The sequence below is a fragment of the Gossypium hirsutum genome, chromosome D11, assembly GCF_007990345.1.
Source record: "Gossypium hirsutum isolate 1008001.06 chromosome D11, Gossypium_hirsutum_v2.1, whole genome shotgun sequence".
NCBI classification, from domain to species: Eukaryota; Viridiplantae; Streptophyta; class Magnoliopsida; order Malvales; family Malvaceae; genus Gossypium; species Gossypium hirsutum.
Window position 1 is genome coordinate 70,405,531 of NC_053447.1, and position 16,327 is coordinate 70,421,857.

General features: G+C 33.3%; 1 protein-coding gene across 9 annotated transcripts; it reads right to left on the reverse strand.

Moving 5' to 3' along the window:
- Positions 1–1,960: 1,960 nt before the first annotated feature.
- LOC107925821 (uncharacterized) lies at positions 1,961–15,850 on the reverse strand. 9 transcript variants are annotated; one of them, XR_005920830.1, is made up of 11 exons: positions 12,970–15,850; positions 12,328–12,783; positions 11,513–12,220; positions 10,278–11,108; positions 9,633–10,139; positions 7,468–8,175; positions 6,237–7,068; positions 5,263–5,811; positions 4,112–4,261; positions 2,530–2,655; positions 1,961–2,416 (listed from the first exon to the last, which is right to left on the reverse strand). XR_005920830.1 is itself a non-coding variant. In XM_016856540.2 (9 exons), exons 1-8 carry the CDS (start codon positions 15,490–15,492, stop codon positions 5,306–5,308), a joined length of 7,071 nt encoding a protein of 2,356 aa, XP_016712029.2. In that variant the 5' UTR covers positions 15,493–15,850; the 3' UTR covers positions 1,961–4,261; positions 5,263–5,305. The 9 variants fall into 9 exon arrangements, 1 of the variants encoding a protein (XP_016712029.2); XR_001692064.2 differs by adding an exon at positions 3,323–3,399 and having other exon boundaries at positions 1,961–2,655; XR_005920828.1 differs by adding an exon at positions 3,038–3,399 and having other exon boundaries at positions 1,961–2,655.
- Between the last annotated feature and the right edge of the window lie 477 nt (positions 15,851–16,327).

Here is a 16,327-nt window from a genome sequence, read left to right on the forward strand (position 1 = left end):
CGTATATACAAGTTTAGTTTGCAATTTGCTCCCTCCTTGATTTCATTTAGGTGGATGCATGTACTGTGATCTTTTTGGTGAAAAAACCTATTTGGTCTCTCTCAAAGTTTGAAATTTAGTAAATTGATTCCTTTAAAAAATTAAGCAATTTAATCCCGTCAATTTAGAAAGTGAACAACTAAGACGATGTTAATATTTTCCATCAATTGTACATTATTTTTATTAGTATAATAATAAATTTAACTCTCAAAGTTTATATATTTCGTCAATTTAGTCCTAATTTAACCAAAAAAATATTATGTGTAAACCTTGAGATTGAATTTATTAGAATTAAGGTCAAAATAACAATTGATAACGGACATTAACGCCATGTTTAATTGTTTTAGTTGTTCACTTTTAAAATTGATAATGATAAAATTATTCTAATTTTTTTTGAATTTCAAAATTAAAAGAAATTGGAAAGGTTTTTTTTTACTGTTTTTTTATATTTTATTCAAAAAAATGAAAATACCTTTATGACTTATTAAAAATTATTTTTAAAAGAAATAAAAAAGAAGCTTGGTGCTGGAAAGAAAATAAAGGGAGCCTCTTGATTGGAGGCGTGATTGGGGGCATTCGCATTTGAAGGACCGAAGAACAAGCATGAAAAAAAGGAGAAAGTAAATAATTAAGAAAGGGGGAAAAGTTCTGACAATCAATTCATACAAAACCTATCGTATATCTATAATGATAATTAAAATTTTACTTTGATCCATTAAACAACGCAATTGAAGTGATGGGAATCTTTTAAATCACTATATATTATTTATTTCTTTGGTTATGGGTTGAACTAAACTTCACTTGCTTCTTCGTTGGCGTTTGTTTAAGCTCGATTTCTTCCTCTTCTTGTTGCATCATCCCACTCTTCATTCTCAGCTTTGTTTCTCTTAGCTCGGCATAAGCTCCATATCTGGTATCCCTTTCCATTATAGAACTCTCTGTTGTAAGCCTTAAAGGAATTGGGTTACCGGGGCTTGAATTATGTGAAAGGATGAGAGAAACAGGGTCGAGAACATGGAACAGAGACTCCAAAGAAGCAAGGTTTGGTTCAGGGGTTTGCCGCAGAGGTTCACTTGTCTCTCCCATTTTTAAATGAAACTTGAAGGTTCACTCTGTTTAATGGAATACATTGTGTTTTTAAGTTTGATATTAAAAAGAGATTTGAGACTCTGAAACGGTCTAATTGAAAGACAAGAAGGGAGAGACTGAAAGACTTTTTTGGCCTTTTTTTTCACTTTTACTTAATTATTTTTGTTATTTATTAATTTATTGATTTTTTTTAAAGAGAACTTACAATAGTTATTGGTCTAAATTGGATTAATAGGTTATATTAATTAATTTAATTAATATAATTTTAATATTAAATAAATAAATAATAAATAGTAAATAATTAATGAAAAAATACATCTAACTTAACGTGAATATAAATTTTTCTCAAAGGTTTAAATAACTTAATTTTTTTTTTTGAAAAAAGGTGTGAAACTGTATCCATATTTTTTTTTATTTCATACTTTTTAATCAATTTTTCTTCACTTTATACATCATAATCAATCAAATTAAAATTGGATAGAGTTTATCTTTGATATTGTACTAATAACATAAAGATAGTGTCCTTGCAAGTATTAAGAACAACACACTCATGATTTTATAGTGTCTTGAACAAATAAATTATAATCATCCAAAAACTTTGTTGAACTTAATGATTAAGAGTTGTTTATCCATAAAATCCATCCGAATTTTTAACCTTCTAAATCAACCATGGAGGAGCCCCATGGACTAAGTCAAAAAACGACAGGATTACAAAATGGAAAATCAGATTATAAATTTTTATCATTTTTTAAGCAAGAAAATACTTTCAAATTTAGCGACTTCGGATGAGCCAATCCAATACCTGCCTTCCCCCTTTATTCAACACTCACCAAACACATGAACTAATGCAGATGTAAGAACATAAAGAAGAGATGCTGCTAAAAGGGTAAAATTTTATCAAATAGAGGGAAAAGGAAAGGAAAAAATAAGGAAGGGTTGATTAAAAATGATGTATACATGCATTACATACTGACAACATCATCCATGGCATGTAATGGTCAAACTTTGGTGATGCTTGTATTTCTGTCCTAAATTGAATCTTGTGACTTTTTGCTTGAATCCATTCAGCACCACTGTCCTCACTGCCTCAATTCCTTGTCCAATGATTCATCAATCCCTCAAAAATACCAACCATTAAACACTTCACTTTCATCTCTCAAATAATAGGAATACCCCGTATTCAACACTCTCCCCTGTTCTTCATCAACCAACCTTCAATGTTGTACATGTAATTAATGAGAAAGACGAGGCAACTAAATACCTGATTTCGCTCCGCAGGACTGAACTTCTGCAGAAGATAAGCTTTCATGTCCATAGCACCAGGTGGATTTCCAATGCCGGAACAATAAATTACTCTTATAGAATTATGGAACTGTGAATCACCATATGCATCTAATCTACCTTTTAAAAGGGATATGTGTTTATGATGCAAAAATTAAGCAGAAACTGGTGGGATTCGAGGAGCCACCTATGCACGACCGAGGAAACTCACGACTGCCATCCAGATGCCCCATCACACTCTTCACTCTGCAACAAGAAAGCATAAGTTAATGTCTTCAATTCACCATTTGTTTGGAGAAAGGTAAGGATGCATTTAAACAGACAGGAGAAACAACTTTGAGATTCATTTATTGTTCCGTATCACAAGGATGAAAATATGAGCTAGTATTACTCAAATACGTACGATGAAGATAGCTCAAGGAATATGCGGAATGATTTCAAGTAGGAATCATTGAGCAAAGAACTGCTTCAAAAATAGCCAAGTTATGTTCAAGAAAACAAATTAGAATTGAACAATATATACACAAACCAGGCTCAGAACTCCAGATCACATGGAAAGGAATGAGGCATAAAATACAGCTAATACAAATTCTGCTACCAGTAGTGTAGTAATATCAATGGAACTTACCCATTATGATGCCCATGTCCTCCTTTTGGTTGAAGCCTCAGAACACCATTTGGCAAGCTTATCATCATATTAATAATGAAAAAGGATGTGGAAGAAGATACATAAACAAGACTACAGGACATGCATTACCATATAAACCATACACATTATTTTGTTCATCATCATATTAATATCTTGAATCAGCATTGTGATAGAACATATGCTTATTTAGCTGCCTATATGCCACTACAACCTTTGATTTCCCAAAGATGTAAACTTGAAATAATATTACAGATAGAGCAAAACCTCTTCCATCATTAAAAGAATAAGCTCATGTGAGAAATCCTTCTTCGTAAACATGAACTTGGGTGTTGCAGGGTAATCTGTCAACAGGTAAAAAGTCCATAATGTAGGATTAACCATTTAACATTTACTTATAAAAAATACTGATGAACCATGCATTACTAAAGGAGAACACAGATTAATTTGAACATTGGAGAAAATATTATTGAAAGCAATAACTACAAACCTTAAACAGAGATTGTAAAACAAATATAAAAAATACCAAAAATAATCTTAATTTTAACAAGAGAAGACTCTTATTCTTAACAACTTATATGATTAACAAACAAATGTAATGCAATAATTTCATCCAGGAAGCTTCTCATCTTAGTTATTTGCACCCATTGACCCCAATGAACTGACGTATCCGACTCTTACTGTATAAAAAATCTAAGAGAAGTTAAATAATGAATACTAGGGCATCTTCAATTAAATTTAAATATGTGACATTTTAATTATATTTTTAAAATTTAAAATTCAATTGATAGTTCATGAATCTCGGTTATGGATAATCAAGCAAGCTAACATATTCTATATGTTAGGAAAATGAAAAAAGAAGACAGAAAATAGTATCCTGCTAGCATTTAGAAAACCCAGACAGAGAGAAGATCATGATCAAATTATCTGAAAAACCAAAGAATGCAGAAAATATAATCCCAAGAATCTAAAACCAAAGTCAAGATTCAATTGCACACAAGAAATTTCCATTTTAAATTACAGTTATTTATGGAACATGATGGCTTGTAACATCACCATCTTGAAAGCATCATTGCCACGTCTCTCTCCTCAACAGCATCACCTTGGAGACAACTCTTTGAAATTGCAAGCAATTATCTTAAGCTTTTCCAAATAGGAAAATCTCTGGTGGAAATGCAATGTAACATTTTCCAGTTGAGGCATGATCTGAGAAGCCAATAAGCTAAAACATTAATATGTTAACTAGTTTTTGAATTGCAACAGAATATAAAAGTTTAATACAAGTAGAGTTGGGTGATGACAAATATATATAAAGTATCGTAAAATAAAAAATAAAAAGACAATAAATATATAAAAGAAGTGAGATACATGACAAATTTATAACTCTTGCTTGTGGAGTTAAAAAGTGCATTGCTAATATACCAAATAGTTTTTCTTTTTTGATAAGCAATTTTAACTAAGACTAAAATATGCGCCTTTGTACTCTTCACAAATTTGGAATTTAATATCTCTACTTTTCATATTTCAAAATTTAGGTCCAAATGCTAACCTTGTTAAATTTTTACAATGCTAAATGGGGGACCTAAATTTTGAAACCTAAAAATATTAAAGGGACTAAATTCCAAATTTACAAAGAGTACATAGACTGTTTACATATTTCAGCCTTTAATTAATCGTTCAAGAAGTTTTATATTTTGTATTTATGTTAAACAAGTACCAAAGCAAGAAGCAAATAAAGCAAGGGCAATCAAACCAAAATACAGTGAAAGATAATAATAAGTTCTAGTTGTTTTTTTTTTCACTTGGTATCTTTAAATCTTGGAATAACTTCATTGGTTCTTTCTAGAGTTTTTTAATAGAAAAAAAAAACATTTTATTTCATATAATGAGGAAAATAGATTTTGGCAAGGCAAATGTCCACTTCATTAACAAATTTGATGCATTGATGATTAAATTCAGTAATATTTTATCATTATCAAGGTGCTAAAAGAGGCCATCGGCATAGCTGAAAAAGCTAGAACAAAGGTGCTAAGATAATCCTATAGGACAAGGACTTCATAATAAAAAGGGAAACATACAAAAGATCAATGGTAAAATAACCTTTTTTTTATTTTCATTAAATGCATTTGGTTGAGAGGAAGTAGTAGATTATTCAAGCGAAAACACAAGACCTATCTTTAAATAAAGGGTGAAGAATGGTCGTATACCTTTCCAATGAAGAACGGAGGTAGTAGATGAGGCATTATCTGATTAGTTTAATGGCTGATGCTTTGGAGGGAGCATATTTTCCATGAAGTTGTGATATCCTTTGAGCGCATTGTTCCATGTGTTCACTGGGTCCTCATCACGGCCTTCGAGCATCCACTCATTGTGCGCCTTCCAAATGCCCCAACACGTCCAAGCAATCAAACTCATATCCGTATTTGCTCCCGAGTTCTGAAGAAGTTGCTTAATTTTCAGCCACCAATCGGATAAGGATTGGAAATCCTTAGGGGAAGGGGTGTGGTTGAACGTCGAGGCTCTCCAAGTTGCTTGAGCTGGTGGGCAGAAAAAGAGGATGTGTTCAATGGTTTCCTTTCCTTCTTCACACCTTGGACAACTCGAATTCTCTATGATATGTCTCTTGCCTAAATTCTCTGTGGAAGCTATGGCATTACAGCATGCGTCCCGAATGAAAAGTTTTATCTTGGGGGTAGCTTTAAGATTCCAAAGATCCTCCCAATCACATTTTTGCCACAGCTGAGATCCGCAGCAACCTGCATTAATAGAACGGGTTATGGAGGCCGTGAGGATATTGTAATGATCTTTCGTAAGCCACGTTGTGCTGTGCATTTCTAGGTAGAAACATGAGTTTTGGTAGATTCCAAAGCATAAGGTAGGAAAACTGATTAAATTTAAACCAATTTTTGTGTTCTACTCCTTCCACATTCTTTGGAACACTCTCTTGCACTCCAGAGCTATCAACATTTAAGCTCTGAAGATGCTGAAGATCTTTGGCTATTGAAAACGGAAAAAAAAATTTCAGACAGTTCAACGTTATGTAATTATAAGGAGTCACATATTAAAAAATGAGGCCTCCATTTATATTTTAGCATATAAATGCAACATTAGATGTATTTATACGGCTACTATTAAAATAAAATTTAGAAAGAGAACATTAAAAATATATATTTCTCTGTACCTTCTGTGTTTAACTGTTCAATGGTGGCATTAAGGTCACCAGCCCAGCGTCCCTCAAAATCTGTTTCTGTTAACTGCACCTTATGCAGTTTTGGTGTGCTTAGTGCTCCTTGAGAGAACTTCTTCATTCTAGGACAGTGATTCAAAATAACTTGTTCCAAGGATGGAAACTTTAAAGTGTAATTGCCTGAACAAAAGCTTGTGAGGCTTTGTAAAAAATGAAGCTCCAAACGTTTCAGCGTTTTGAAAATAATCTCATATGACGTATTATCCCTGTCGCTGGCAACTACTTCTTTCATCATTTCACACTCTCTTATCTTCATTGTAACAAGGCACACCAAACTTTGGGCTTTGAAAGATGTAATCAACTCTGACATCTTATTGCATTTCCAAATATCTAAAGTTGTAAGATTTTCAAAAGATGAAAGATCTAACCCTAAATTAATCAAATTGCCACACTGCATAATTTCAAGACATTCAAGGCTTGCACAAATATGGTCAAGTGGGGAGTCTTGCTTCCATAAATGTCTTATGTTGCTAACCATATTCAATTTCAACTTCTTGATTTTTGAGATCGTGCTAATCATGTCTTTATCTTCACATGCAGCGCTTTTGAAAGTAGCTAGCTCTTTGAAATTGCAAGAAACCACCTCCAGCCATTCCAAATTGTAAAACATTCGAAGGAAAGAAATCGGGAAAACAGCTGATTCATCAAAGTAGCAAGAAATCCGAAGCATTTTTATATTGCAAAATAAGTCAGCCTTAAACTGGCCATCACTTATCATCGCAATATCACCATGGCTAAGTGAAACCTCCTCCAATTGGGGGATAACCTAGGAAGAAACAAGAAAGAACAATGAATGTCGTAGAGTATTTAGAATTTCATTGAAACAGGAACACCTAATATAAAAGAAAAGCTATAACAGATAATATAAGCCCATAAATGAACTATGGAATCAATAGTTTGAAGTGATGTGTATTTGTAGTTTTAATTTCTATATTAAAAATATGCAGGTTAGGTTTTTTCTTTAATAGGTAAAAAGTTATATAGAATTCGTTGCTAAAATATAATTTAGATCTGTTGGAGATTATTAGTTAGATAGGGAAAAATATGAATTTGGTGATTATTTTACATTTTCAACTGAATATTTGCATGTATTAGTTGAGAGATACAAAATGATTTAAATACAATTTATCAACTTTGCTAAAAGAAAATGTGTGATAGTTCATACCTTTTCAACAAGGAAAAGTGAATGTCGGATTTGGGATTCTTCATGCCCAAATATCTTAATCCTCCCACACCCAGATATCGTCAACTGCTTTAATGCAGGCCATGTTGTTCTATGCATTCCTTGGTAGAAACATGTTAGGTACGGTAGACACCAAAGTTTAAGGAAGGACAACTGATTAAATGCAAAAAAAATGTCCTGTTCATCTGATTCTTCAACACTCTTAGCAACAATCTCCTCCAACCCACACCTATCAATAGTAAGTCTTTCAAGTTGCTGAAGATCTTTAGCAATAGAAAATGGAAACAAAGTTTTCAAGCTCCAACATTCACAAATAATTACATGTCGTAGATTTCCAAAAGAAATATTTCTTTTGCGATACTTGGTCCAAACATGCTTCATCTTTGGTAGGCGAACAAGATTCACTTCTCTTAACTGACTGTGTACCACATATGTTTCTTCAATATCTAACTCTTGCACTTGGAGTTGGAACACTTGTTCTAGTGAAGCACAATCAGTCACTATTAATTTCTCCAATCTTTGAAAAACCCTCAAAAGAAAAGGTGGAAAGATGTTCAACAATACATCACATTCCTTAACAATCAACTCTTTTAGCATAGAAAATGAATTTGTATGAAGTTGGTTGTACCAGATCCTCTTTGCATTCCTTAAATGGGAGATTGTGATCCTCTCCAATTTGGGAAAAGCAACCTACATAATGATAGAAAGAGCTAATTACAATTGGAAATAAATTATATAAAATGTTAGCTCATTGATATTTAGATGAAGGCATTGGTAAATTATATAATTAAAACAAGAAATGATTAAATGAAATTGGGATATCATAAAACTTGTATCTCTTTCCAATAATTTAAAGTCATTTCAGCATTTTCATCCCAAAAAATTGACACACAATTCTAAATTTGATTTTTTTTCAAGATAAAAATGCTAAAATGACATTAAATTATTGGAAAGAGATATAAATATTATGGTATCCCAATTTTGTTAAATCCTTAGCGAATTAAGAAAATTAGAACCATCATTAATCTAAGAAAAATCTAAATGAATTTAATATAAAATTATATTCGGTTGACCTTTCTGTATGTAACTACTTACATATACGCACACTAGTTTCTAATGTTACATGTATTGCACATGATTTTACGAATTTAATTTTTAATTAATTTTTATATAATGCATTTTTAGCTATTGTAATTAACTTTTTATTCAGATTTTTTAATTTAATTAAAATATTCACTTATTTGACAATTCAAATATAATAAAAAAAAAGTTTCCAAATCATAATAAAAGCATTTATATTGTATCACAAAATTGACATATTTTGTAGATCAATATTTCTTTAATAATATTACAAAACTTTTAAATAATAAATGAAATATCTGTACTGTATTCAACGTACAAAATATTTTTATTGCATGTAAGAAAATAGCATTATTCAAAATAATAACTAATAATTAAAATATATAAATGATTTTGATAAAAAATATTGTGCTAATAAAGAAATTTCTAATAGTAAATAAACTTCCGACAATATTTTTTAAATAATATATGATTAATATAAATATATTATTTACAAAATTTTATAAATGAAATATAAATTTAATTAAAATTCATTATTTATGACTAAAGCAATATAATTTAACTTCTGAAACATAATAATTTAAATAATAATTATGAGTCAAACAATAATAAAATAATAGTTATACAAGCAATAATATAATGAAAATTACTTAACTAGAAAAGACATATGAAAACTACCCTTCAAAATTACCAATGATAATACAAGAAGGGCAGCTAATGTATCACCCGTAAACTCCCGCTAATAAGGATAGCATTCATAATAGGACTTGCAATTAATGTGATATGTATGTTTGTTTTTTTAAAGTTACCAATCAAAGAGATAGGTCAAGGATTTTAATAATTACTAAAAATACTTAAAAACAAAAATTACACAAAACCTCTTAGATAAGAAAATAAAATATATATAAATATATTCTTTCTAAGTGCTTCCTTTATTGTTGTTTCATTCTTCAAGTTGCTAGGGAATGTAGATGACATTAGCGAGAAACAAAAGATATAGTTCATGAGTCATGACTAGCCATATGACTTAAATGTATAAATGAAAATTCATTAAACGAAAAACTAACCTTGTCGGAGAATAATGTAGAAACATTATCAACTTCGTCATCAACTATTGCTTCTTTATCTTTCTCTCTTGAAAATGTAGAAACAAAAGTAATCATGTTTGAACAGTCAGCTATCATAATTTCAACCAAAGATGGTAATTCAAGACCTCTACTTCCTAGGTAAAAACTTGTCATATTTGGACAAGACTCCACCACAATAGATTGTAGACGAGGAAATATGCTAATGATCTTGCTACTATCTGTTATTGCTTCCTCAATTATTGTAATTGAATCCTCTTCTTTGATGACTTGTTCCAATTTTCCGCATCTCTTGATTTCCATTTTCCGGAGTTGTCCTAGGCCAAAGGCCATTGAGAGGTTAAAAATGTATCTCAAATTGTTGGAATCAAAAACCTCTAGATATTCAAGAGTTGTAAAATCCAACATTTCTTGAGGATTTTTACTCCATATGTCTACCAACTCCGGAAACTCTGACAACTTCAAATGCTTTAGACCACGATATCCAACCTAATAAGCAACATATCAAAAAGTCAAACTTTCATACCAACATATTTAACAAGGGCCCTCGCTATTGTGAAAATAAATTAAACAAACCATAATTAAATGTATATATATCGATCTTTCAGTGAATTTTTAAATAAGTACCTGCTCTTTGTATAATTGCTCCACGGTGGCATTAAGGCCACCAACCCAACTTCCCTTAAAATCTGTTTCTGTTAATTGCACTTTATGAAGTTTTGGTGTGCTTAAAGCTCCTTGATAGAAGTTCTTCATTCTAGGACATTGGCTCAAAGTAACTTGTTCTAAGGATGGAAACCTTAAGGTGTAATTGCCTGAGCAAAAGCTTGTGAGGCTTGATAAAAAATGAAGCTCCAAACGTTTTAGCGCTATGAAAATAATCTCATATGACGTATCATCCCCGCCGCTTGCAACTACTACTCTCATCATTTCACATTCTCTTATTCTCATTGTAACAAGGCACACCAAACTTTTGGCTTTGAAAGATGTAATAAGTTCTGACATCTTATTGCATTTCCAAACATCTAAAGTTGTAAGATTTTCAAAAGATGAAAGATCTAATCCTAAATTAATCAAATTGCCACACTGCAAAACTTCAAGACATTCGAGGCTTGCACAAATATGGTCAAGCAGGGAGTCTTGCTTCCATAGATCTCTTATGTTGTTAATCCCATCCAATAACAACTTCTTGAACTTTGGGGTGGTGATGATCATGTCTTTATCTTCAAATGCATCACTTTTGAAAGTAGCTAGCTCTTTGAAATAACAGAAACTCAGTGCAAGACTTTCAAGATTGCAAAACCTACTAAGGAAAGAAATTGGGAAAACAGATACACCAAAGTCGCAATAAATTCGAAGAAATTTTATATTGCAAAACAAGTCGGCCTCAAACTTGCCATCACTTATCATCGCAATATCACCATGGCTAAATGAAACCTCCTCCAATTGGGGGATAACCTAAGAAGAAACAAGCAAGAACAATGAGTACAGTAGAGTATCAAATTTAGAATTTCATTGAAACAAGAACACCTAACATAAAAGAATAGCTATAACACATCATATAAGCCCATAAATGAACTATGGAATCAATAGTTTGAAGTGATATGTATTTGTAGTTTTAATTTCTATATTAAAAATTTGCAGGTTAGCTTTTTTTTTTAATAGGTAAAGAGTTATATAGAATTCGTTGCTAAAATATAATTTAGAACTGTTGGAGATTATTAGTTAGATAGGGAAAAATATGAATTTGGTGATTATTTTACATTTTCAATTGAATATTTGCATGTATTAGTTGAGAGATACAAAATGATTTAAATACAATTTATCAACTTTGCTAAAAGAAAATATGTGATAGTTCATACCTTTTCAACAAGGAAAAGTGAATGTCGGATTTGGGATTCTTCATGCCTAAATATCTTAATCCTCCCACACCCAAAGATCGTCAATTGCTTTAATGCAGGCCATGTTGTTCTATGTATTCCTTGGTAGAAACATGTTAGGTACCGTAGACACCAAAGTTTAAGGAAGGACAACTGATTAAATGCAAAAAAAATGTCCTGTTCATCTGATTCTTCAACACTCTTAGCAACAATCTCCTCCAACCCACACCTATCAATAGTAAGTCTTTCAAGTTGCTGAAGATCTTTAGCAATTGAAAATGGAAACAAAGTTTTCAAGCTCCAACATTCAGAAATAATTACATATCGTAGATTTCCAAAAGAAACACTTCTTTTGCGATACTTGGCCCAAACATGCTTCAACTTTGGTAGGCGAACGAGATTCACTTCTCTTAACTGACTGTGTACCACATATGTTTCTTCAATATCTAACTCTTGCACTTGGAGTTGGAACACTTGTTCTAGTGAAGCACAATCGGTCACTATTAATTTCTCCAATCTTTGAAAAACCCTCAAAAGAAAAGGTGGAAAGATGTTCAACAATACATCACATTCCTTAACAATCAGCTCTTTTAGCATAGAAAATGAATTTGTATGAAGTTGGTTGTACCAGATCCTCTTTGCATTCCTTAAACGGGAGATTGTGATCCTCTCCAAGTTGGGAAAAGCAACCTACAATTCATTATTCATGCCAATGGAAGCAATGATTAAAAGAGTTAAGTATAACAACTACAAAAGGAAATAGAAAAAAGAAAAATGTGCTTCACTGAAAAGAGCACCTTATTATTGAACAAAACTCCATGGGTAGGGATATCTTTCTTCGTAGAATCATGTATGAATCCCTTAAATTCTGGACAATTTTCTATCTCAAGAACTGTCAAGACTGGGAATTCAACAGTATGATCTTCATGGCAAAAGCCGATGAGTTTCTGAAGACCCTTCAATTTGAGTAAGTTCAATCCAGGGAAGCGGATTAGAGTTCTACTTTTGAATGTTTCTTGGATCATTTTATCCGTTGATATTATTTCCTGTATGCACTTGCAGTCACTAATTTCCAAGCATTTGAGGTGCTGCAAATATTCAGCCATGGAGTCGGATAAAACATTTTTTAAGTTGGCACAGCCCTTAATGATCAAACTTGTTAAATTTTGAGTTGAACAAAACGCTTGGGGACTCCATATTCTTTCGATGCTAATTGAGGATAGTTTCAACTTCTCCAGCTTAGGAAACAATATCTGTACACAAGCACTTGTTTACTCGCCAAATCTAATTCAAAAAAACTCTTTAATTTGATATTTCCATTAGCTTTAATGCTACACAAAATATCATAAAAAATATATAATTGTCTAATTAGATAACGTCTTGCGTAATTGAATAATAAAAATGCATGCACTGGATGAAGAAAAAATATGTTTAAATACCTTTTGCTTGAAAAGGGCAATATCTTGTAGAGATATGGAAGTTGAACCTTCGTTTTTGGAGCAAAAGCTAATGAGATTCGGTAGACCCTGCAGTGTCAGTGACTCAAGTTGAAGAAATTCAATTTTCTGAACTGCATCACTCTCTTTAAGGATATATTGGACCATCTCACCATTCTGGATATGCAGATTCTTCAATTTCTGAAAATAATTCCCAACTTCTAATTCGTGTAACAAAATCTCCACCCCTTTCACTTCATCTATATATAAATTTTCAGCTTTTTTCAATAAAACTCTGACTTCATTATTAAGAAAGCTAATGCTTGTCTGTAGGTTAAGCTTTAGTGTTCTGGAGTACTCATTGACCCAACCCCAATTCCAATCCCAATGCGATGCTTCTCCGATGAAAATAATGTATCTTTGCAACTTTTCAAAGGAAAAGTCTTTGGGAATAATCTTGGCATTAGAGATATGAATTTCTAAAGCAGTTAAACATGACAAAGCTTTCAATTCAGCAAGACTAGAATTGCTTTGCAGGCTGGAGTGTCCCTCTGCTACCCATTCAACAAAACTTATATCCATATATAGTTCTTCTAATCTAGACAATTTACACAAGACACCAGGTGGAATTCTTTTGAGTTTGGAACAACCACGTAAATCTAACCGCTTTAGCTTAGTCAGTTGTCCTATTTCCTTGGGTAGCATTTCAATATCAGAACTCACAATGTTAAGAATTTCCAGATTCTTGAGCTCTCCAATAAGTGCTATATCTCCCAACACACAATTAACCAACCTTAGTACTCGAAGGTTTCCTAGCAAAGAAATTGATGAAGGCAAGCTTATGCCAGCCAAATATACGACTTTAAGATTTTTCGTTTCCTTAAAAAAGGTTGTTGGTATTTTCATCCGAGGATCCTCGCTACCCATACATAAAAAAGTAAGTTTGGGGCATTTCAACTGATCAGGAAGCTCGCTCATTCCAATACATACTATTTTGTCGCACTCTTTCATTGTTTCATCATCTGGCCAATCATTCAAATCATGTTTGCGCCTTAAATCAAACACAGGGTTGCCTTTAGAAGCGATTGACTTGGCCACATCAGAAATAAGATCATGCATATCAAAGTGCAAATTGGTACAACCATCAAGTAACAAACAAGAAGCTTTGAGATGACTCACCACTGTCAACAATTTGTTCCTTGTTTCTTTAATTGTACTGACACCACGAAATAACCCTAACCCCATTGCAAACACAAGCAACAAATCAAGGGAAGCATTATGACCCATTACACAGCAAAGTAAGAAAGTCTGTTTATGTTCCTCGCTTTGTAAACGATCGTAACTCCACTCTATAGTTGAATATACAGTTGCTGGTACTCCTTTGAAGTTGCTCGACGATGGCTTGCTTAGCTGTCGCAAAGCATCCTCCCATACAAAAGGAGGCTCATTTTTCAAAAACGTCGCAAGTGTTCTAATGGCAATTGGTAGACCACCACATTTTTTAGCTACCTCAGTTGCTATAGGCAACAAGTCAGAACTTTCAACACCATCTCCCATAATATTCTTGAAGAAATGCCATGCTTCTTCATGTTCTAAAACTCCGATTGGAAAATTCTTTTTAGCATCCATGTCCTTCAACAAAACATTAAGATCTCTGGATGTCAGCAATATGGTGCATCCCTGATCCTCGTCTCCCAAAGGAATCCCCACTTCCATCAGGTCTAATTTTGCCCAAATGTCATCTAAAACAACAAGAATATTCTCTTTCATCAACCTTTGGCACAAACGACTTGCTCTTCCAATCATACTTTGCTCCTCAAATTTCAATCCCAACATATCTGCAATTTGATCTTGAATTTTCTGGACGTCAGGAGTATGAGTCACAACAGCCATAACCACCGAGTCGAATAACTTATCTTCTTTGACTTGTCTGACAACTTCTCTCACAAGCGTAGTCTTGCCAACACCAGGCATTCCGTGCACTCCTATTATGTTGACATTAGGATCTTTCACCGCCTCCATGATATTGTTAAACATCAACCTTCTTGAATCAAAGTCCTCAAAATCTTTAGGAGGTACAAACAATATGGGCCGCGGGACATCCCGATATGATACTTTGTCAAACCCGCCTTGCTGGAGGAGTTCATCAACGGCAGCGGCTTCTTCTTCTGCTTTCTTGCTAAGCCGATAGCGAGCCTTGAAATTAGGGCACAAGCCGATGAAACACTTGTTATTTGCTTCGTTTTCTAGACCCTTCACTTCCTTCAACTCTGAATCGGTCATTTTATCAGCTTTCGCCAGCCAAAGGTTGACTTCGGGGTATATATTCTCGCCGTTCTTTTCAGCAGCATCAACATCTAACAGCACTCCGTCTCTTTTGTCTTTCAACGTCTCGACTTTCTTCTCGAAAACCGAAACCATTCTTCTATAGCGGCAAACGTAGCTGAAATTACGTTTAACTTTTTGGAACAAGTATCCCACAACTCCGGCAACAAGGTTGCTAGCGGTGCCCGTAATAACTTCCATGTTTTTCTGGGGAAAGGGGTATTCAAAAGTCAAGCAAAAAGTTTAAGTGATAGAATAAGAGAGGGAAGGCTGGGAGCAGATTCAAATAATAATAAGGAAACAAGGAAACCGTTGTTACAAACATCAAGCTAATGCGGAGCAGAAGATGATCTGAGGGGAGTAGAAGACAAAGAGTGAAGAACTGGAAACGGTTTATTTTGTGGACTGAACGTAGCTAAGATGGGAAAATAGAGAAGGAAACAGTTGTGGGTTTGGGTAGGCAGTAGCTAAGATCTAAGTAATGGAGATGAGGAACCTGCAATATTCAAGCACAACAACCGATGACTTTCACATGGGAAGTTAAAAAAGATGTGGGACTCAGACATCAATTTCTATAGGTTATTTTAATTAAAAAAATATTATATTTACAAAAAAAAATCAGTTTTAAAAATAATCACTAAAATAACTCGAAATAAATAGTAAAATAGGGTTGTGGTTAGACCTGTCCATGGGCCGGGCGGCCCGATGGCCCGCCTGAAATATGGGAGGGTTCGGGTAAAAATATAGGTCTGAAATATGGGCTTAGGCAAAAAAACGAGGCCCGTTTAAAAAATGGGCCGGGCCTCAGGCACAACTTTTTTGGCCCGGGCCTGGCCCGAATTTAATAAAAATATATTTTTTATATTTATTTTTTAATTTTAAAATACTTTAAAAATATTTTTTGTTTTTTATTTATTTTTAAAATATTTTTTTAAATGTTTATTAAAAAACGGGGTGGGCCGGGCCGGGCTCGGGCCGAGCCTAGGAAAAATTTCAGGCCCATATTTCGGGCCGGGCCCGGGCCTAGGAGTCGGGC